Source organism: Thamnophis sirtalis, unplaced genomic scaffold (genome assembly GCF_051295495.1).
Source record: "Thamnophis sirtalis isolate CommonGarterSnake01/CBP01778 unplaced genomic scaffold, rThaSir2_p1.2 scaffold_3, whole genome shotgun sequence".
Classification (NCBI taxonomy): domain Eukaryota; kingdom Metazoa; phylum Chordata; class Lepidosauria; order Squamata; family Natricidae; genus Thamnophis; species Thamnophis sirtalis.
The window spans coordinates 24,543,730-24,565,883 of record NW_028261383.1 but is presented as its reverse complement, the minus strand read 5'-3'; the positions used below and the strand labels follow the sequence as shown (position 1 = coordinate 24,565,883).

Here is a 22,154-nt window from a genome sequence, read left to right as displayed (position 1 = left end):
TATTCTCCCATTCCTTCTTTAATGTGTCCATCCATTCATTCAGAGACAAGGAGGAGGGAGGTTCTTTTGGCAGCTCAGGCATGGGAACGAACTCCATGCCACTGGTAATCTGGAACAGAGTTAAACCGGTACTGCTGTGGACCGCATTGTTGTATGCCACTTCAGCAAAGGGTAGTTAGTTTGACCAGTTGTCTTGCTGATAGTCATAACACTGGAGGTATTGTTCCACCATCACATTGGCCCTCTCTGCTGCGCCATTTGTGCTAGGATGAAATGCCAAGCTGAGTCCCTGTGTGGATCCAATTGATTTGAGGAACTCTCTCCAGAACTTAATGGTGAACTGAACTCCGTGATCTGAAATGACCCTTTTTGGCACCCTGTGCAGGCAATAAATGTGTTTCACAAACATTTCCGATAATTTCTTTGCAGATGGCAACCCTGAGCAAGCGAAGAAATGCGCTTGCTTGGAAAACAAATCAATAACTGTCCAGATTACTCTATTACCGTCGCTGTTTGGAAGCTCGATGATGAAATCCTTGGCGATCTCTTCCCATGGTCGGCTGAGGCTGGCCACTCATTGTAGTAGTCCAGGGGGTTTTCCCGCCGGGTTTTCATTGTGGCACAAGTAGCACAGCTTTTTACATAATCTTCCACCTCTGATTTCATCTTTGGCCACCAAAATTGATGTCTGGTAAGGTGGAGTATTTTTAGGAATCCGAAGTGGCCTCCTAGTTTCGCATCATGCCTCCACTGTAGCACTTGCAGCCTCATCTCTGCAGGAACGTATAGCTTGGACCCCTTCCAGGCTAAACCATCGCTCACCGTTAGGATGTCCTTGTTGTGGTTGAACCATGGGTTCGTCCGGAGAGCTGCCTTCAGCTTGGTCATCAACTTATCTTGGCTCCGAGTGATGACTTGAGCTGCTTTTTGGTGAGAGGGAGATATGATGGGGTAGTCGATTTCTTCCTTCTTACTGTCATATTGCGGTTTTCTCGACAGAGCATCTGCTAACAAGATGGGATGTGTTTAATTTCGAATTTGAACTTTGGAAGTATTGTGCCCAGTGAACTTGCTTAGGGGATAACCTCCGATGAGCTAAAAGTGCTACGAGGTTTTTATGATCAGTCCAGATCTCGAATGGTATGTCCCCCCCCCTTCTAGGAGATGTCTCCAGATGAGCATGCTCCACCTGATTGTGAATTCCTCTTTCTCCCAAATGGGCCACCTTCTTTCAGTAGGGGTGAGTTTCTTGGAGGTATAAGCGCAAGGCAAGAGGTAGCCTTCTTTACTTTTTTGCAGTAGTACTGCAGCTATTGCTACATCACTGGCATCCGTCTGGATTATAAATGGTTGTTCTGGGTCGGGATGCTGCAAGATGGGATGCTGCATTTTAATTTTTCAAAGGCTTTTTGATAGTCCATCATCCACTTAGTGGTTGGTTTGCTTTTGGCTTTGTTGGAGAAGGACCCGTCTTTAGTAGCTCAGTTAATGGTAGGGCAATTTCAGTGAAAGTTGGGATGAACTGCCTATAAAAATTCACAAATCCAAGGAAGCTTTGTAGTTGTTTGCGAGTACTGGGAGGTTTCCAATCCAACACTGCTTTTACTTTTCCTGGATCCATTTCTACTCCTTCGTTGGAGATACCCCAGGTAATCTAGCGAGGTCTTGTGGAACTCACACTTTGACAATTTGACGTACAGCTTGGCAGCTAGAATTTTTTTCAGAACTTGACGCACCAGTTTTACATGTTCTTCTAGGGTCTCAGAGAAAATCAAGATGTCATCTAAATAAATGAGTACTCCGCAGTATAGGTGGTCATGTAATACCTCATTTATGTACTGCATGAGGACTGTGGGTGTCCTTGTAGTCCAAAAGGCATGACTTTGTACTGGAAGCTTTTCAGGGGACTGTTAAATGCAGTTTTCCACTCATCCCCCTTTTGGATTCGTATGCGATAATATGCCTCTCTCAAGTCCAGCTTGGTGAAGATTTTGCCTTTAGCCAAGTGGTTCAACATATCCTTCATGAGGGAGAGAGGAGAGAGGATGGGTGTTCTTCTCGCATACTGCATTCAAGGCTTGCAGATCTACACAGAGGCGAACTCCGCCATCTTTCTTTTCTCTGAAGAGCACTGGGGCCGCTACTTTCGACTTTGCTGGTTCAATAAAACCCCTTTTTAAATTGGTATCGATGTACTTCCTCAATTCAGTCATCTCCTTGGGAGTCATAGAGTACATTTTTGGTTTTGGTAAGGCTACCCCTGGTTTGAAGTCATTCGCACAGTCTGTGGGGCGGTGAGGTGGAAGGTAGTCTCCGTCTTCCTCACCAAACACCCCTCCCAAGTCTCAGTAGACCTTTGGCACTCGTTGGATCCCTGGAGGTTTGGTGTCTGCTGCGGGGGCTGCAGGTTCTAGATGGTTTGGGCTGTTGGTTCTAATTGTTCCTGGGTGGCCACGGTTGGTTCTAAGAGCCAAGGTGGCGCAGTGGTTAAATGCAGCACTGCAGGCTACTGCTAGATCAGCAGTTCAGCAGTTCAAATCTCACCGGCTCAGGGTTGACTCAGCCTTCCATCCTTCCGAGGTGGGTAAAATGAGGACCCAGATTGTTGGGGGCAATATGCTGACTCTCTGTAAACCGCTTAGAGAGGGCTGAAAGCCCTATGAAGCGGTATATAAGTCTACTGCTAAGTCTACTGCTATTGGTAATGGCCCAAAATCAATTATCAATTTTCTAACACCGTCCTCCCACTTGATAGTAGGTGCCCACTTGTCCAACCATGAAAGTCCCAAGATAATTGACTCCTGCATTTTGGAGGCTACAATAAATCTGATGAACTCATTGTGGCGGCCTATCTTCAACTTTACTAATTCAGTGATTTTTGTGGCCGGGGCGCCTCCAATTAGGGTTCCATCTACTTGCTTGAATCGAATAGGGGGGTTTATGGGTCTTGTGCGTATACCTAGCTGCTCCACTATTGACATGCTGATTAAACATCTGGTGCATCTGGTGTCTATGATCGCCCCAACTTCCCCTTCTACCCCCATTCTGGGTACTTGGAGTTGGGATTTTATGTTAAAGGAGGGAATAGGTGCACTCACCATTGGGTTGCCTTCGGCATTTTCATCCTCCGAGGCCCCAGGGGCTTCTTCAAAAGCAGGGCTCTCTACCTCCATTGGCTGCTGTAGTAAACGGCTCTTTTCAGGTGGCTTTTTGGGTTTTTTCTTCATTGCGCTGGCAGGTGGTTGGCGCTGTTGTGGAACAGGAGCTGGAGCCAGGCATTCTGTTGCTCTGTGCCCCATCTGACCGCATCGGTAGCACTTTATAAAGGCCCCACGAGGGGTTGGTAGAACCCTCTCAGCTCGCTGCCTCTGTGTACGTTGGCCTAAAGGCTTTTTGGCAGGGGAACCGGTACCAGGCTTTCGATAGGTGTTAATCTTGTGGTCTAGTATGATTGCAGTGGTATACCAATCTTGGAGACGTTCCGGGATCCCCCTTACGGCACAAGCTTCTTTCAGTTTGGGATCTAAGGCTTTTTTGAATGTATAGACCATGTATAGTCCTTCTGGCCAATAGTATAGTCTCCCAGCTATTCTCCGGAACTCCCAACTAATTCCTTCATGGGATGACCAGCCTGTCACAATTCGTGGATCTGGTCTTCCGCATCCACATTTTGGGTCACATCGCTAAACCTGGCATGCATCACTTGGATGAACCCATTTATATCATCCAGGTCAGGAGCCGCTTCCTCGTGGAGCTCCGCTATCCACTGTGCAGCCTCCTTTTCATTCATCCCCTCTGCTATCTCTTGGATCAACCCTCGATCAGATGGGTATTGTGGGCCCACTTGATCAAAGTACGCCCATACTCGATTCAGGAAATAAGCCAGCTTATCTGGGGACCCATCAAATGTTGGACGGAACTGTGGGGGTGTGGGGGGAGGGGCGGTGGTGGTTGAACAGGAGCAGCTTGTTGGTCTGCTGCTGGGGGTGGTAAGCCCCTCTGCTGACCCACACCCATCGGTTGGGCAAAAGCCTGTGGAGGCATTGCCGGGGTGGGGCTGGACCTGGTGGCGGTCCCATTCTCTGGGTTTGTCCAGGAGCAGTTATCTGGGAAGGCGCCATCTGCTGGAAGAGGGCAGGCGTCCATTGGCATTGAGACCATCCATGACCCAGGTTTGTTTGATTCATGGGTTCGGAGTCACCCCTTTGCAGCTGTGGGGAGGTGCATGTGTTCTAGGCCTCTTTCTGCCGGCTGGATTGACCTCCCTTAATTGGAGGGGGGTCTGGTTGCACTCCAGTAGGAGGGAGGGGTGCTGATGTGACTGCTCAAGGCATTAATCCAGCAGCAAGGGTGTGGGTTGATTCATTAGCTACTGTATGGAAGGAGCCCATGTCTCCGCTCCACTTGGCAGAAATTTCTCTTCGAGGAAAGGAGAATGTGGGTGGTGCCAGGTTCCACTGAGGGGTTTCTGAAGAGGGGAGGGTTTTTATTTCACTCATAGTTAGCTGTAGGAAATGGTCTGGAAGGCCCATTAGAGAAGGGCTGCGGGAGGGCAGCTGAGTTCTCCATTCATCAGATCTTCTGGTAATCATCCAGTCATCTGTCGAAGTTTCCCTGGCAACCCCCTCTTCTTCTAGCAGGCATTCCTTAGAAGTCATAAATCTTGAGGTCTCCTCACGGAACTCCTTTTGCCGGTCCCCCAATTCCCTAATCTCTGCAGTTTCTATTAATTCCTTAAGAGGCACATCTTGAGCCTCGGCCAAATTAATTGAGCCGTAAATTTTAGCTTTCTCAGAGCATGTTTTTCTTCCTCCATTTTCACTGAATTTTCGTACTGCCCAGGGTTGGGTCAGAACTGGGATTCAGTACCCCCTGACAGCTTCCCAGCTTGGTATGCTGATAACTTATCTTAGTGGAGAGTTGGAATAGTGTCAGCGTTCCAAATATCATGCAGAATTAAATCAGAGTCAAAGGCAAATCTATGCTTAAAGTTCCAATTTAATAAGGCAGGCATATTGGCATCGTGCTGTGGGATTCCAACTCTGGAAGTTACATCAGAATCCCACCCAGTTAAAAGTTCATGATCTTGTCCCTATACCCACAGTCCATCACATGGTCCAATCTTCTTCTTCCACGTTAGCACCTACGCCCAACTGGTTCCGATCAGGTGCAAAGGTTTGGGAGAAAAAAGATGACCTTGAGCTTCTAGGAAGGAATTTTTTATTTTGAAAACAATACATTCTATCCTTTGCTAAATCCCCCCTTAATAAGAGTGTGGCAGGCCAAAGATTCTTAAAGGAACCGCTGCAGGCCTGACAATACCTATGTGGGCATTTCCCAGACATGCAATAGAAAAAGAAGCATAGCACAAAAACAGGATGTAACCACATACAGACAGCTTCTTACTATAGAACAAAGTGTACTACAGCTAAAACCTTTGAATGTACTAAAGGAGGAAAGGGTAATCCAAACATGGTTTCAGTATGGACAGTTACAGGTTAGATGGAAAAAAGATCAGAAAATTGGTATTATGCAAGATGAGGACAATCTACTAAAACAAATTAGGGATCAAAGTAAAATGCATATAAACAGGTTATATAATATATTAATAGAAATGGATTCTGAAACAGAATTAGTTAAAGACTGTATGATAAAGTGGGCACAAAATTTTGACAAACCAATAATGCTGGATACATGGGAAAAGATATGGGTAAGAAATGTAAAATTCACGCAAGCCCAAAATCTGACGGAGAATTTCTACAAGATGTTTTATAGATGGCATTTAGATCCCAAAAAATTGGCTTGTGTGTACCCAAACCTACAACCTAAATGCTGGAGATGTGATTGTGCTGATGCTATGTATTATCATATATGGTGGACTTGCAAAAAGGTTAAAGCATTCTGGATAAAAATATGGTGAATTATGCAAAATATCTTTAAAAAGAAGATAAAGTTTACCCCTCAGTTATTCTTGTTAGGTATAACTACTGATTGTACTGTTATAGAGACTACTTTGATTCTGAATTTAATAACAGCAGCAAGACTGTTGGTGGTGCAATATTGGAAGAAGGAAGATTTGGCTACTATTCAAGAATGGACATTAAAAGTAACAAACTTAGCAGAGATGGCTAAAATATCAGCATATCTCAAGGATCATTCAGACGAGAAATATAAGCTGGAGTGGAGAAGATGGATTGATTATATTCAAAATAAATATGGGACTAAGAAACTTCAGAGAGCTTATGATTGAAGAAGCAAGGAATGATATAATTTCTTTAGAGTTAGCTCAACAAGAGGGGAGTTAAAGTACAAGTGAAGGATGACGCTAAAGTCTGTTAGTTCACTTTAGAATATGATTGTTAAAGATGTATACCCTCTATTTGCTCTGGGAGGTTGGGGGGGGGGGGGTTGGGGTAGATGGGTTTGGGTGGGGGAGGGTGGGGAGGGGAGGTAAATATTTGTAAAAGCTTTTAAAATTTTTAATAAAAAAAGATCCTGTCCTTATAATTTGGGTGGGGGAAGGGAAATTTTAATCCCATCAACTGGAGCTTAAGGTTTTTTCTTTGTGAATAGGCTGGCCTGGATTTCTTAATGGGCACAAAATCTCTGAAGATACTTTCTGCCTTTGTTAAGATTTTTTTTCTCCATTTCTCCTTTGGGTAAATATAATATTCTGCCTCTCTTTAATATTCCCCAAAACATTTCATTCTCGGGGTGGGTGGGTTTGTGATTACTTCTCACAGTACACTGACACATAACCATGCCAACTTACAATATCTGTTGTAGCTGTGGTCATTAAGCAAATCACCATTTTCCATTCAGTGCAATGTACCATGACTGTGACTTACAACTTCCTGTCATTTTTGTTTGTGGGAAGCCAATTGTGAAGGTTCCAAATGGCGATTCCATGACTGTGGGACACAGCAACTATCGTAATTGCAAGCCAGGGCTGCCCCCAAATAACTGTGATGGCCACAACTTTAAGAAACACTTGTAAGTCTACTTTTTCAGTACCAGTGTAATTGTGAAGGCTGAGTAGTAAGTGGTAAGCAAGGACGGTCTATAAAACTGAATAATCCAAAGAGTGCTCGATAGCTGTTATTTAAAAAATCCTAGGTTAAACACAGTTGTGTCAGGATTATAAATGGATAGTGCACCACTACAAAATCTTATGTTTTGTTTGCTAGGTATGGAAGTTAAAAAAAATCACAGAAGACAGCAGTGGCATTATCAGTTCCATATTGTTTCCAAGAAAAGAACATGTCTACAAAATCACAAGTTAACCCTAATATGAAGAACTAGTTTTAAAGCATGTACCACCAATGGAATGAAATCTCGGGAGTGGAGAAATACGTAGTGTAGAAAGTTAGCACCGACTCCTCTCCTAGAATAATGAGGTCTCTCAAATGAGATTATCAAAAAAATTCCAACATCAAGTTGGTTCCTACCTGTTTTATATCTTTGTAATGTAATGCACCCACGATATATAAGCTGCAGTTCTGCTTTAGGTAAGGGCTGCTCATTGAGCTGCCAATGTTTTTGTGGAATCCAGTGTGCAGAGTGTATCAAGCTTCAAATGGCGTTTTTGGTGTTGTAACTATTATCGTTTCTCATTTTGCAAAAAAACTATGGGGAGACAGAACAAAGCTCCAGACATTGATGCCAGCTATGGGAACCAAGGACGTTTCGGCAGGTTTACCAGAGCCAAAAAAGACTTTCTCAAAACAAAACTAGAAGTCTCCATTGGACAATGTGACCTGGCCTAATAGCAGGGAGGGAAAACTTGAACTTTAACTATGTGCATTTGCGCGGGAAATAGATCTGCTTTTGCCCCCATCTTTGCCGATATGATGTATTCATTAAAGCGTTGCTGCTTGCTACCTGTACATAGAGAAAATCTCCCTGTTCCTATGAGCAATGTGAAAGAGAAATGTTGGACTGGATTACTCTGAGGAATGGACTTTAGGACAGGATCTATTTCCAAGGAAGATTTTATTCTGGTAAACTGAGCAGAGGTAATTTCCAAAGAGGAATGGGTGATGACAATTTCTCAACGGAGAAAAAGGCGGAAGGTGCATTATATTATTTTTTTTCTTCTTTTCGACTCCTTTCCTGTTTCTCTGTATCAATTGTTTTTCTTTGTTTTGCATACTTTATTAATTAAAATTTTGACTTAAAAAAAGGAATGTGTATCAAACAAAGAGTGGGGCAACTTTGATACATTTTTGTATGCACATCTGTATTACCAATCTTTCTTCCAAACCTTTGAAATGCCTTTTGGAAACATTTCTCTCAGGATATATAGACAGTCATCTCTTCTTCCCAAGCCCCCCTTCTCAAGCCCTGCTGGTTCTGTGATTTTCTCTCTTTGACCTAATGAAAACTTCTGTGTATGCAAAGTTACAGACGCACAAGACATTTAGCATGGGTGCCCTTGGAAGCATCTCTGGCCAGCACCAATGAAGTTGGCTTCCTTTAGTTTCTCACCCATTGAAACTCTTCGATCCTAAATCCTTGGCAGCGACCACTCCAAAAAGATTTTTACAATTTCTACAAAAATAAATACAGGTAATCCTTGAATTACAAGCGTTCTCTTAGCAAATGTTCAAAGTTACACAATAACCCCCCCTTCCCCCCAGCATTTACAAACAAATCCCGAAATTATGAATACTGGAGCACCACGGCTGTTGTTCATCCTTACAAACGAACGACCGCAGAGGCTCTGTTATATTCACCCCTATTCTCCCCACCCCCACCCCCAGCCGAGTCTTCACAGGCATTTTGCCTGTGGAGAGTGACTTACCCTGCAAAAATCTCTCTACTGTACTTTATTTGCCAGCATTCACAGAGGACAGAAGCCTAACCTACCACGAGATCGCGCAAGGTCAGTAGTCTTGAGTAATCTCACACTTTAGGCATCTATTCTCTGTGAATTGACCCATGGATGTTTGCAAATGGAGGGAAGACTTCAGTCTTTCAGGCCTTCCCTCCATTTGCGGTTTCCTTGCCAAAGCCTGCTAGGAGATTGCATTCCTATAGGGCCTCAGCAGCCCTTTGCAAACTCCCTTTGTTGGCACCAACTGACCTTGGGAAATGAAGTTCAAACCTTTTCTACACTCATCACTTGGGGCCTCATGTGGATTTTCTTGTGTGCAATAAGGGTGGAATTTTTCCTGAAGCACCATCCACATTCGGGACACTCAAATGGTTTCTCCCCTGTGTGTATAAGCATATGATTTAGAAGGCTAGTCCAAATACTGAAATCTTTCCCACAGTCTGGACACTCATATGGTTTCTCTCCTGTGTGAGTCCTTTGGTGTATCACCAGGATGGAATTGGTACTGAAACTTTTTCCACAATCAGGACATTTAAAGGGTTTCTCTCCTGTGTGAGTCCTCCTGTGTATCACCAGGTTAGAATTGTTACTGAAGCTTTTTCCACAATCAGGACATTTAAAGGGTTTCTCTCCTGTATGAGTCCTCCTGTGTATCACCAGGTTAGAATTGTTACTGAAGCTTTTTCCACAATCAGGACATTTAAAGGGTTTCTCTCCTGTGTGAGTCCTCCTGTGTATCACCAGGCTGGAATTGGTACTGAAACTTTTCCCACAATCAGGACACTCAAAGGGCTTCTCTCCTGTGTGAGTCCTTTGGTGTGTCACCAGGCTAGAATTGGTACTGAAACTTTTCCTACAATCAGGACATTTAAAGGGTTTCTCTCCTGTGTGAGTTCTCTGGTGTTTCACCAGGCTGGAATTCTGACTAAAACTTTTACCACAATCAGGACACTCAAAGGGTTTCTCTCCTGTGTGAGTCCCTTGGTGTGTCACCAGGCTGGAATGCTGACTAAAACTTTTCCCACAATCAGGACATTTAAAGGGTTTCTCTCCTGTGTGAGTCCTCTGGTGTTTCACCAGGCTGGAATTGTGACTAAAACCTTTACCACAATCAGGACACTCAAAGTGTTTCTCTCCTGTGTGAGTACTTTGGTGTGTCACCAGGCTGGAATGATGACTAAAACTTTTTCCACAATCAGGACACTCAAAGGGTTTCTCTCCTGTGTGAGTCCTTTGGTGTGTCACCAGGCTGGAAATCCGACTAAAACTTTTCCCACAATCAGGACATTCAAACGGTTTCTCTCCTGTGTGAGTCCTCTGGTGTTTCACGAGGGTGGAATTGTGGCTAAAACTTTTACTATAATCAGGACACTCAAAGGGTTTCTCTCCTGTGTGAGTCCTTTGGTGTGACACCAGGCTGGAATGATGACTAAAACTTTTTCCACAATCAGGACATTGAAAGGTTTTCTCTCCTGTGTGAGTTCTCTGGTGTCTCAACAGGATGCCTCTCTGACTAAAACATTTCCCACAATCAGGACATTCAAGCGGTTTCTCTACTGTGTGAGTTCTCTGGTGTGTAACCAGGCTGGATTTATCACAGAAACATTTCCCACATTCAGGACATTCAAAGAGTTTCTCCTTGGTGTGAGTCCACATTGCCATACTTGCTAAAGCATTTGTCGCGTTTTAGGGCTTCTGTCCTGTGTGGGTCCTTCCATGAAACCAAACGGAGTTGTTGTGACCAAAGGTTTTGTTACATTCAAAGTATTTGTATGGCTTTTCTCCAGTATGGATCCTCTCATGCTTAATCAACTGTGATTTGCAAGTTGTATCTTTCCCACAATGGGCACGTCTATGGAGCTTTTCCACAACTCATATTCCTGAGGAGATCAGAAATATGGATGGTCACTTGTTTGGTGGTGTTTTGTTTCAAGCCGTTTTCTTCCTCCCAGAGCACCGCCTGTCACACTGTCTGCTCTACGTGGTTTTCCACACTTTACGTTTCCCAGTTAGAAATCTTTTCTTGATTTACTCTTGTTTCTCTCTCACCTGCTGAGGAAGTTGGAGATTTGTGTGGCTCTCTGAAGGAAATGGAAAATATTTTGATTTCCGGACTGATTTGTTTTCCTTTTCAATGTTGCTTGTTATCCTCAGTGTCCAGAGTGCTCCTATTGCCATCTTCTTTGTCTATAAGATTCAAATAAAAGTGTAGCTTTAATTGTGCATAAAATGGTTGCAGAAGATGAGAAAAAAAAGAAAAAAGCTTATGTTACAATGAAAAAGCAAACATGCCACAATCCTACAACCACAATTTTGCTTTGAATCAAAACTTTATTTTTCATGGTTAGCTGAAACATGAAAAATGCCAGAGATTTGCATTAGTACTTCAGTAAGACTGCATTTACTGAATTCACGTTGCAACACGGATCAGAGATAGAGACTACATCTATAAAAGCCAAAGTGTAGGAGTTTCCTAGTCCCTGACATTGAGGTTTGTGTTAAGACAATGCCAAAGAGTAAAGACCTCAGCTATTATCTTAGAGAAGCAATTGTTGCTGTACATCAATTTGGGAAGGTTTAAAAGGCCATTTCCAAAGTCTTGGTGCATCTTATACTCTGGTGCATCTTATACTAAAAAAAATACGATAATTTAAAATCCATCATGGCTTAATGTCTCCCCTGGGATCCCCTTCCCAGCACTCCTGGCCCGCGCCCATTAGTTAGTTCTGGCCTGTGCCCTGACAGACTCCCCCCCCCAAGCCTGTCTGAGCCATCTAAATCAAGCCCCCCCATGCCCCCCTTAAAATTTGATTAAAAAACCCCTGTAAAAAACCCCTAAGAAGTCTCTTCTTTGCATGCCACCTCTTGGGATCCCAAGAGCCGTCATTAAGGAAGCCTCTTGATAGGCAAGTAGGCCATCCCTGGGAAAGGGGGAGTCCCAGAAGGGAATAAAGTTCTGTCGCAGCATAACATAGAGGAGAGTGTGGCATCAACCAAACGAGATGACATCACAGGGAGATGGAACGAGGAGGGGGGAGGGGCAGCCAACAGTGTTCAAGAGGGGTAGCGGGAAGCTTATGTCCATCATAACAATGGTCGGTGTTCAGGACAATATGTAACAGTAACAACCAGATGTCAAAAACGCAGCAGATGATGAATTGAGAGGTGGTGAAGCGGCCAGTAATGGTGGCGATGAGGACAGCATTGTCAGTAGTGGCTGCTCCAACTTCAACAACTCCAGCAGCTCGGCTCCGTCCACGTCAGCTGCATTCATATCCATCTCCAGGGCCGCACTCCATTAACCCAGTCCATATTGTCATAAGAGTAGGGATCAAATGGCCAAATGACACAGTACGGTGGCCCAGGCAACGGTGGTGATACCGGAGGGGGCCAAAACAAAGGAACCCCACTCCAACCGCACCCATGCCAACTACCGAAGTCATCTTCTGCTGGCATCAATATCCATGTCAGCTGCCTCAGCCACTCCCCTCTGATCCAATTTATCATGTCCATAAGCAAAGGGGGGGGGGGCAATCGCTATAACACCACAATGTGGGGAGCGGCAGCTGCAGAGATCGCAAGCCAGGCGTCCCACCGCCGCTGCCGCTGACCACACCCATGCCGGCTTCAGAGACCTCAGGCCAGGTGTCCCCCCGCCGCCGCTGACCACACCCACGCTGAAGGAACTGGCAGACGAGATCTCAGAACCACTGAACTATATCTTTCAGAGATCTTGGAGCACTGGGGAACTACCAGAGGACTGGAAAAGAGCTGATGTGATTCCCATCTTCAAAAAAGGGGGAAAAACAGATCCAGGAAACTTTACCCTCAGGTACATCCCCGGGGGGAAGAACTTTATGGCTGATGCCTTGTCCAGGCTTCCCCAGTACAACAGCTCTAGTTAAGTGTGGTTCATCCAGTCATTCCAGCTTAAAATCTGGCTGCCCCAATGGTTACTAGGAGCCAAAGCCCAGTGGACTTAGATGTGACTACGGACCTAATGAACAAACTCAAAGAGGGCCTTGACCCTGATGACTGGTTCAAGAAACATTCTGATGAATGCACCATGAAGGATGGACTAGCTTAGGTAGGAGCTAAACTATATGTTCCTGCTAACCTGAAACCTGTCGTACTTCAACGGGCCCACGATTCAAAAATGGCAGGCCATTTTGGATTTGTAAAGACTTTGCATTTGATGAAAAGGCAATTTTGGTGGTCTTCATTGAAAAAAGACATGGAGTCCTGCATAGCCAGTTGTCCTGTCTATGCAGCCGCAAAAAGGCCACCGGGGAAGCCCCAAGTTCTTCTCCAAAGGGTTGCCTGTCCTGGGGCCCCGTGGAAAGAGGTATCAATGAACTTTATTGTCGAGTTACCAGAAAGTCTGGGGAATACCATTATTTGGGTTATCACCAATCTGTTTTCCAAACAGGTTCATTTTGTGCCTTGCTCCAAGATCCCATCAGCAATTACCTCCACTAGACCGATTAGATCCCACAGATTAGGCCTCCTCCGAATTCCATCCGCCGGCCAGTGTCGACTGGCGACTACCCAGAGGAGAGCCTTCTCTGTGGCTGCTCCGACCCTCTGGAATGAACTCCCCGTGGAGATTCGAACCCTCACCACCCTCCAGGCCTTCCGCAAAGCCCTCAAAACCTGGCTGTTCTGACAGGCCTGGGGCTAAAGAGCTGTTGCCCCCGTCTCGAATGGTATGACTGTTGTGAGTTTTAAATTATATATTGTTATGCTTGTTGTTTTTTTAAATTTTTTGTCTGTATCCTCCTTCCCTGGTTCGAGTTGTGAGCCGCCCTGAGTCCCCTTCGGGGGAAAAGGGCAGCATATAAATACAATAAACTGAACTGAACTGAACTGAAAGTCATTGGTTAATTTTTTTATTTTACATGTATATAGGTTACATGGAGTGCCTGAACACATTATTTTGGACAGGGGGGGTCCAATTCACCTCCCTCTTTTTGAAAGAATTTCTGAAATTGATTGGCTCCACCCAGAGGCTAAGCTCTGCTCACCATCCTCAAACTAATGGAGATTGTGAATGGCTAACTCGATTTTGGAGCAGTACATCCGATGTTTCATCAATTATCAACAGGATAAGTGGGCTGAACTATTACCATATGCAGAGGTAGTGTACAATAATTCTCTACACAGCAGTACCAGCTTCACCGCTTTTAAAGTTGTGATTGGACAGGACTTTGTGACAATTCCTGAATTGCCTCAAGAGAAACTGCAAATTTTATCGTTGTCTGAATGGAGCAATCAACTTCAGCAATTTTGGCCCATGACCTGCAAAGCATTAGATGCCGCTCACCAGACTCACAAAAAACAGGTGGATAAGAAAAGGGTTAAACCTAAAGAGTACCAAGTTGGGGATAGAGTGTTTTTGTCCACCAAGTTCCTACAAACAACCCAAAAATCGAAGAAGCTGGGGCCAAAGTACGTAGGTCCATTCCCTATTGTAAAAATCATAAATTCTGTGTCGGTGAAGTTGGAGCTGCTGAAGAACCTTAGAAGAATTTATCATGTATTTCATGTGAAAATGTTGAAAGCAGAGAACACTTCTTCCTTTGGTCCGCCTCAACCTTCACCTCCGGTCCCTCTTCTTATTGAGGGAGAGCAACATTTTGAAGTAAAAGAAATTGTAGACTCCAGAAAACATAGAGGTCGCATTCAGTATTTGGTCTCCTGGAAACATTTCCCAGATTTTTACCTTTATCACTGTCTCCCCAGTATTTATTCCTGGCTAGGTCAATCTCCACATCTGCTGCCAGCTCATACCAGCGTTACAGATTGCGTGGGGCCCCTCTGTTAACACAGTTCTGGTATATATCTTGGTTCAGGCCATCCATAAAATTGTCCATTAAAGCCTCCTCGGACCACTCCCACATAAGCACTGACAGCTCACGAAACTCTTGGATGTACTCAGCCACTGGACTTCTTCCCTGAGTAAGAGTTTTCATCTTGGCTCTCGCCTTATGCTCGGCCAGCGGATCATCAAAGTGCTTCCTCAGGGTGGCCATAAACACATTGTAATTCCTCAGCAGGAGAAGTCATCATTATGCAAGGCGACCATCCAAGCTGCCGCCTTATTCTCCAATGCCATTGTCAGAGCTTTTACCTTTGTTTCCTCGTTGGGGAAATCTTCTCCAAACTTGTATGACCTGGACCAGGAAAAATCCCAGTTCTGTGGAGTCTCCTCCGAATTTCACACGAAGAGGAGGAACTTTTGCCATTCGGCATCTGTTGGGGGGGGGGCTCCCCCCCCCTTGGAGGTGCTCATGTGGCTGCTGCTGCTGCTGGGGCTCTCTCATCCTGTTCAGTTCTGCTGTCTGCCTCCAGCCCCCCTTGATCAGGAAAATCAGCTTCCCTCTCACATCCCAAGTGTGATAGGAAAACTCCAATAGGAAACAAAGGCAACAACAGAAGGAAAAATTCTTACTTTAAGATCAGAGGTTTATTGTTTCTAATAATTTATACTATTCTTCTAACCACATACTTGCTTCCAGTGCCACGTGGTGAGGTTTATGGCTGGTGAGGCAGTCCTCTCCCCCGACAATCCACTGTCTAAATTGCTTTCTTTCGCCTGCCTGAGCTCTGACAGGCGGGCGAAAGAAAGAAAGCGCTTTAGACAATTGGATGTTGGGGGACAGGAGAAAATGCCTAAACATTCTCTCCTCTCCTCCAACACCCCACCATCTAAAGCGCTTTCTTTCTTTCGCCTGCCTGAGGTCTGAGTGGCGGGCGAGAGAAAGCGGCAACCCGGCAGCACAGGCGGGCTAAAGAGACTTTCTTTCGCCGACCTGCATCCGAGGCAGCCCTGCCAGCCTCTGCTGGCAGGCTGCCGCGGACGCAGGCGGGCAAAAGAAAGTCTCTTTTGCCAGCCTGTGCTGGCGAGCTGCTGAGGACACAGAGGCGGGTGAAAGAAAGTGGCAGGCCATTTTGATTTCTGGACTGATTTGTTTTCCTTTTCAATGTTGCTTGTTATCCACAATTGTTCAGAGTGTTCATATTGCCGTCCTCTTTGTCTATAGGATTCATATAAAAGTGTATCTTTAATTGTGCATAAAAAGGTTGCAGATGAGAAGATGAGAAAAAAAGAAAAAAGCTTATGTTACAATGAAAAAGCAAATATGCCACAATGCTACAATAATTTTACATTAATCATGATTCATTTGATACATGGAAGACTACCCAGATCCAAGTTCGAATATCCATTCAATGATGAAATTTGCTTGTTGACTGGGTCAATCAATGAATTCCTAGCAGCGCAAAGGGTTGTTTTCAAATACAGTCCAGTGAAAAAGAAACTACACCCTCTTTGATTTCTATGGTTTTACTTATCAAGACATAATAAATATCATTGCAACAGAAGAGAAGAGAATAACAGAATTGGAAGGGACCTTGGAGGTCTTTCTAATCCAAGCCCTGCTCAAGCAGGAGACCATATACATGGTCACTTCTGGTTTGCTTATAGGGCCGGTTTTTGCCCTCCCAAGGCTTCAGGGAAGTCTCGTGGAGGCTCCTGAAGGTTCCGGAGGTTGAAAATCAGAGCTATGGACAAACAGGAAGTTCCCATTCCCAAAACTTCCAGGTTCCCCGTAGGTCAATTTCCCCCCCTCTGGAGCCTTCGGGGACTTCCGGTTTGGCCGTAGATCCGTTTTTTGCCCTCTGGAGGCTTCATCGGCCCCATGGGGAACCTGGAAGTCACCATTCCCAAACTTCCAGGTTCCCCATAATTCCTTTTTCACCCTCCAGAGGCTTCCGGAAGCCTCCAGGGGGCCTCTGGTTGGGGGAGGGGCTGTTTTCACCCTCCCCAGGCTCCTAAAAAGCCTCTGGAGCCTGGGGAGGGCGAAATAACTGTGCCGAAAGCGATAGGTGGTTTGCTGGTTGCACGCACATGCGCGGAGGTATTGCGCGCATTGAATTATGGGTGTGGGCATGCCCGCAGACAACCCCCCCCCCGTGCTCTCTCCCAGCTTTTGGCACGGGGCCAAAAAAGGTTAGCCATCACTGCCCTATACTGTTTCAGACAAGTCACTCTCTTGTCTGTTTTGAAAAGCCTCCAGTGATGGAGCACCACAGTGATAGCCAAGTACTGCTAATAAAGTGCCCTTGATCAATTGATGTGACTGTTGCTGCAAACTTGACCTGATCAATTGATCATCAGCAAGTATGACTATATCTATAAAAGCTGAAGTTGTAGGAGTTTTCTGGTCTCCGGCATTGATGTGTGTGTTAAAACAAGGCCATTATATTTGATGTTATAACAGCAGCTAGGATTGCATTTGCACAAAATTGGAAAAGTGAAGAGATCCCTACAGAGGAGAATATGATTAAGAAAATATTAGAATGTGGCGGCTTCTGGTGGCAACGTAGGCTTTGACGGACGTCTCTCTGGGATGTTCCAGCGCCGGGATCGCGTTTAGCTGCCAGAACAACGTACATCAACTGTCTGACAGCCTGAAAACTCTCCCCTCGGGAAAAGAGGGAGAGAAGAGTTGCCGAGCGTGGGTAGAGCTCCCTTAAACCCCCAGGAGCAATTTTCTGGGGCTTGGAAGGTGTGAGCTCCCCTGTAGCTCGACACACTCCGCTCTCGGGATGCATCTGCTTTTTGCAGAAAAAAAAAGAGCCACGTCCACACCTGCAATCAATGTTTTGATCTACATTTGAATAAGAAGCAGGCAGTGCAAATACTGGAGAGTTCCACAATCGCAAGTATTTCTAAACTTAAACTCCAATTTACCAGAATTCCTTCTGTTAAAATTAATGAGATAGAAGTGAAAATGGCGCCTGAATATTAAGGTGTGGCTATAACGAACTTAACAAGCAATTACATCTTGTTTGTTTTGTTTGGTTGGTTTGTTTTATTAGCTTTGTATGCCGCCCACTCCCGAAGGACTCCGGGCGGCTCACAATAAAACAGGGAAAGGGGATAAATAGGACGATACAACAATTTAAAAATACACAACATTCACAATTGAAGCGGGGCTGGATACTTCAACAGCCCCCGGCCTGTCGGAACAGCCAGGACTTAGTAGCTTTACGGAAGGCCGGGAGGGTAGTAAGGATCCGGATTTCCACGGGGAGCTCGTTCCAGAGGGCCGGAGCAGCAACAGAGAAGGCTCTTCCCCAGGGGATCGCCAGCCGACATTGGCTTGCAGATGGGACCCGGAGAAGGCCAAGCCTGTGCGATCGAATCGGTCTTTGGGAGGTAATTGGCAGGAGGCGGTCTCTCAGGTACCCAGGTCCGATGCTATGCAGGGCTTTATAAGTAACGACTAGCACCTTGAAGCGTGTCCGGAGACCGATAGGCAGCCAGTGCAGCTCACGGAAGATAGGTATAACGTGGGTGTACCTAGGTGCACCCACGATCGCTCACGCGGCTGCATTCTGGACTAGGTGAAATCTTCGAACACTTTTCAAGGGCAGCCCCATGTAGAGCACGTTACAGTAATCCAGTCTTGAGGTGACGAGGGCGTGAGTGACTATCTGAAGTGCCTCCCGGTCCAAGTAGGGTCGCAATTGGTGCACCAGGCGAACCTGGGCAAAGACCCCCCCCTGGTCACAGCCGACAGATGGTGATCTAAAGTCAGCTGTGGATCCAGGAGGACTCCCAAATTGCGAACCCTCTCTGAGGGGCGTATAATTTCACCCCCAAGACTGAGAGATGGAATAGTTAGCCAATCTTTGGGAGGGAGCATCAATAGCCATTCAGTCTTGTCGGTATTGAGTGCAAGCTTGTTCGTTCCCATCCAGACCCTAACAACCTCCAGGCACTGGCACATCACTTCTACCGCTTCACTGAGTTGGCACGGGGCGGACAGATACAATTGTGTATCATCCGCATATTGATGGTATTTAATCCCGTGCCACCGTATGATCTCACCCAGCGGCTTCATGTAGATGTTAAATAGGAGGGGGGACAGGACCGAGCCCTGCGGTACCCCATAATTGAGGGGCCTAGGGGTCGACCTCTGCCCTCCAACCAACACCGACTGCGACCTGTCCGAGAGGTAGGAGGAGAACCACCGAAGAACGGTGCCTCCCACTCCCACCTCTCGCAACCGTCGCAGAAGGATACCATGGTCGATGGTTTCGAAGGCCGCTGAGAGGTCAAGGAGCACTAGGATAGAGGACTGACCCCTATCCCTGGCTCGCCAGAGATCATCGATCAGCGCGACCAAAGCAGTTTCTGTGCTGTAACCAGGCCTGAAACCGGACTGAAAGGGATCTAGATAATCGGTTTCATCCAAGGACCGTCGGAGTTGAGAGGCCACCATTTTCTCAACAACCTTCCCTACAAAGGGGAGGTTGGAGACCGGACGATAGTTGCTCAAAATGGCTGGGTCGGTTTCTTTAGGAGGGGTCTCACCACTGCATCCTTTAGGAGGATCGGGAAGGATCCCTCCCGGAGAGAGGTGTTAATTATAGTCTGGATCCAGCCATGTGTCACCTCCCTGCTGGTCGAAACCAGCCAGGGAGGGCAGAGGTCCAGTATACAAGTGGAGGCGCTCACTGCTCCCATGGCCTTGTCCACTTCCTCAGGCGCGACAAGTTGAAACTCATTCCATAAGCTCCGCTCAAGACCTTCCCCCGGTACCTCGGCTGGTACTGTGCAATTGGAGTCCAGGTCTGTCTGAATCCGAGCGACTTTATCCATTAAATACTGGACAAATTCCTCAGCTCTACCTTGTAAAGGTTAATCCGCATCCCTCCTTTTCAGGAGGGAGCGGGTTATCCTAAACAAGGCGGTTGGGAGCAATTCAGCGGATGCAATAAGAGTGGCAAAATGCAAACATTTCGTCGCCCGTATGGCCACGAGATCGGCTCTGATATAGGGTCTCATCAGTGCTCTTAAGTGCTTTCTAACGTAGTTAAAAGAACTAAGAGTTTAAGACCACTCAAAACAGCATTGACTTACTAATAAGCTACAAGATTTAATAATTGGACTAAGTGGTTTGTTTGGACTTAACAATTTGGCAGAAGATAAGTCTAATTGAATAGTTGAAATGGCTTCAAAACAAGTTAGAACAACAACCACTTCAAAGAGCCCTGGCAGTTCTCCAGCTCCGACTAATAAATTACAGTCACTTTTACCTCCCCCTGCTGCTGAGGTTTTAACTCTTGATGTGCTGCAAGGAGCCTTAAAAGACGCCTTAAAGGAACAGGCTGCAGCTATAGAACTCAAAATAGAGGAAAAAGTTACATATGCCTTTAAGGAGGTCTCGGAGGAAATATCTAGCATCCAGGAGCTAATTCAGACTTGTAACCAGCAAATTAGAGAGGATATAGTGGAAGCCTTTAAAAGGTTTGGCTGGCTATATATCCTCACTGCATGATAGAGTGGAAGAGATCAACCAGTCCAATGTCAATTTAGAATGCAAAATTGAAGAAGTTCAAAACAAGACTGATAAATCAGAAGCAGAAATTACAATGATACAATACAGAGCGATGGAATTTGCTTTGAGAATTAGAGGCCTCAAAGAGAACAATCAAGAAAATCTGAAGGAGATTCTTGCAGATGACAATTAAATTTTTAACCTGGACTGTCACCACAAAAAAGGAAAAAAATATATCACTATTTGAAACAATTTAAAAACAATGTAATTTGCCATCAAGAAACACATATTAGAATAAATGATCAGAAATATTTGATGAATGCAAGATTGGGACAACATTTTGTAGCTTCTGCCCTGGAGAAAAAAATGGCATAGTTATATAATTAAGAAGGGATATAAAGGCTGAATTAATTGAAGCAGACTCTCAAGGAAGATATATTGCAATTGAACTACTATTAGAAGGAAAAAAGATACTCTTAATGGGAGTTTACACCCCCAATCAACAACAAGAAAAACTTTATAAGTTGCTCCTTACTAAGTTAATACAATGGGATTACAGATCGTGTATATTACTGGGTGATTGGAATGGAGTATTGGACACCAAGAAAGACAAGAAGGGTCTATTGCAAAATATTCAAGTACGTGAAAGATTACCTAAGTCTTTCTTTAATACGATGGACGATATTGAGCTGAGAGACATCTGGCGGGAAAGGAATGCTAAAGAACAGGACTTTACATTTTTTTCTGATAGGCATCAATCCTTCTCTAGGATTGACTTTATATTAATTACAAATGATTTTCTTTCTAAGGTAAAGAAGACGAAGATATGTTCGAGAGCATTAACAGATCATAACCCGGTTTGAATGGAACTGGAATATGGGAAGGAATCTAGAAGGTCTTGGAGGTTAAATGAAAATTTATTTAGATATGAGAAAAATGTCAATGAATGTAAAAAACTGTTGAAAGAATATTTTGCTTTTAATATGAATAAGGGAACATCTATGGAAATGGTTTGGGATTCAAGTAAAGCATATATGAGAGGAGTTTTAATAAATTTAAGTAATCTATATAGATATAGGCGGGGGGGAAATGAAAGGAATTAGAGGAAGAGATAAAGAAGAAAGAGCAGGAGCTAATAAGAAGACAAAAGAGGCAATCATTTTACTAAGAGCGCAATTTAATATGTTGATGTCAGATCAGATGGCTACTAATTTGTTATATGCTAAACATAATACTTTTTACAATGCAAAAGTTGGGAAGGCACCTGGTACAGATGGATTGACAGCGGTTTATTATAAAAATTTACAATTAGAAATAGTAGAACCTCTTAAGGAAATATTTCACAGAATTCAATTAGAAGGAAGGGTTCCTCCATCTTGGAGAACAGCATTTATCTCCCTGATCCCAAAAGAAGATCAAGATCTCAGCCAGCCAAAAAATTATAGGCCTATGTATCCGAACTTACAACCTAAATGCTGGAGATATGATTGTGCTGATGCTACGTATTATCATATATGGTGGACTTGTAAAAAGGTCAAAGCATTTTGGATAAAAATATGGTGGATTATGCAAAATATTTTTAAAAAGAGGATAAAGTTTACTCCTCTGTTATTCTTATTAGATATAATTAAAGACTGTACAGTTAAAGAGACTACTATGATTCTGAATTTAATAACGGCAGCAAGACTGTTGGTGGCGTAGTACTGGAAGAAGGAAGAATTGCCTACTATTCAAGAATGGACATTAAAAGTAACAAACTTAACAGAGATGGCTAAAATATCAGCATATCTTAAGGACCATGCAGATGAGAAATACAAGCTGGAATTGAGAAGATGGATTGATTACATTCAAAATACATATGGGACTAAGAAATTTCAGTTACCTTATGAATGATTGAACAAGGAATGTTACAACTTATCTAAAGTTAGCTTTACAAAAGGGGAATTAAAGTACAAGTGAGGGATGAT

At 44.6% G+C, this 22,154-nt stretch overlaps 1 protein-coding gene and 1 pseudogene across 5 annotated transcripts in view; both read right to left on the bottom strand.

Annotated features, from left to right (window-relative positions):
• LOC106539510 (uncharacterized) overlaps nucleotides 1–22,154 on the bottom strand; it is a 118,371-nt gene that overhangs the window by 28,118 nt on the left and 68,099 nt on the right. For 2 of the 4 annotated variants that reach the window (XM_087711701.1, XM_087711700.1), the window contains exon 2: nucleotides 4,338–11,023. The exons of 1 other annotated variant lie outside the window; for it this stretch is intronic. In XM_087711701.1, coding sequence (XP_087567827.1) covers nucleotides 9,101–10,498 — 1,398 coding nt within the window. In that variant the 5' untranslated portion in view covers nucleotides 10,499–11,023 and the 3' untranslated portion in view covers nucleotides 4,338–9,100. Of the gene's footprint in view, nucleotides 1–4,337; nucleotides 11,024–22,154 lie in introns of those variants that run through there. One more of the 4 variants, XM_087711699.1, reaches the window with a different exon arrangement.
• Nucleotides 1–22,154, bottom strand: part of LOC148047649 (uncharacterized) — a 69,043-nt pseudogene that overhangs the window by 10,329 nt on the left and 36,560 nt on the right. The gene's annotated exons all lie outside the window — the stretch shown is intronic.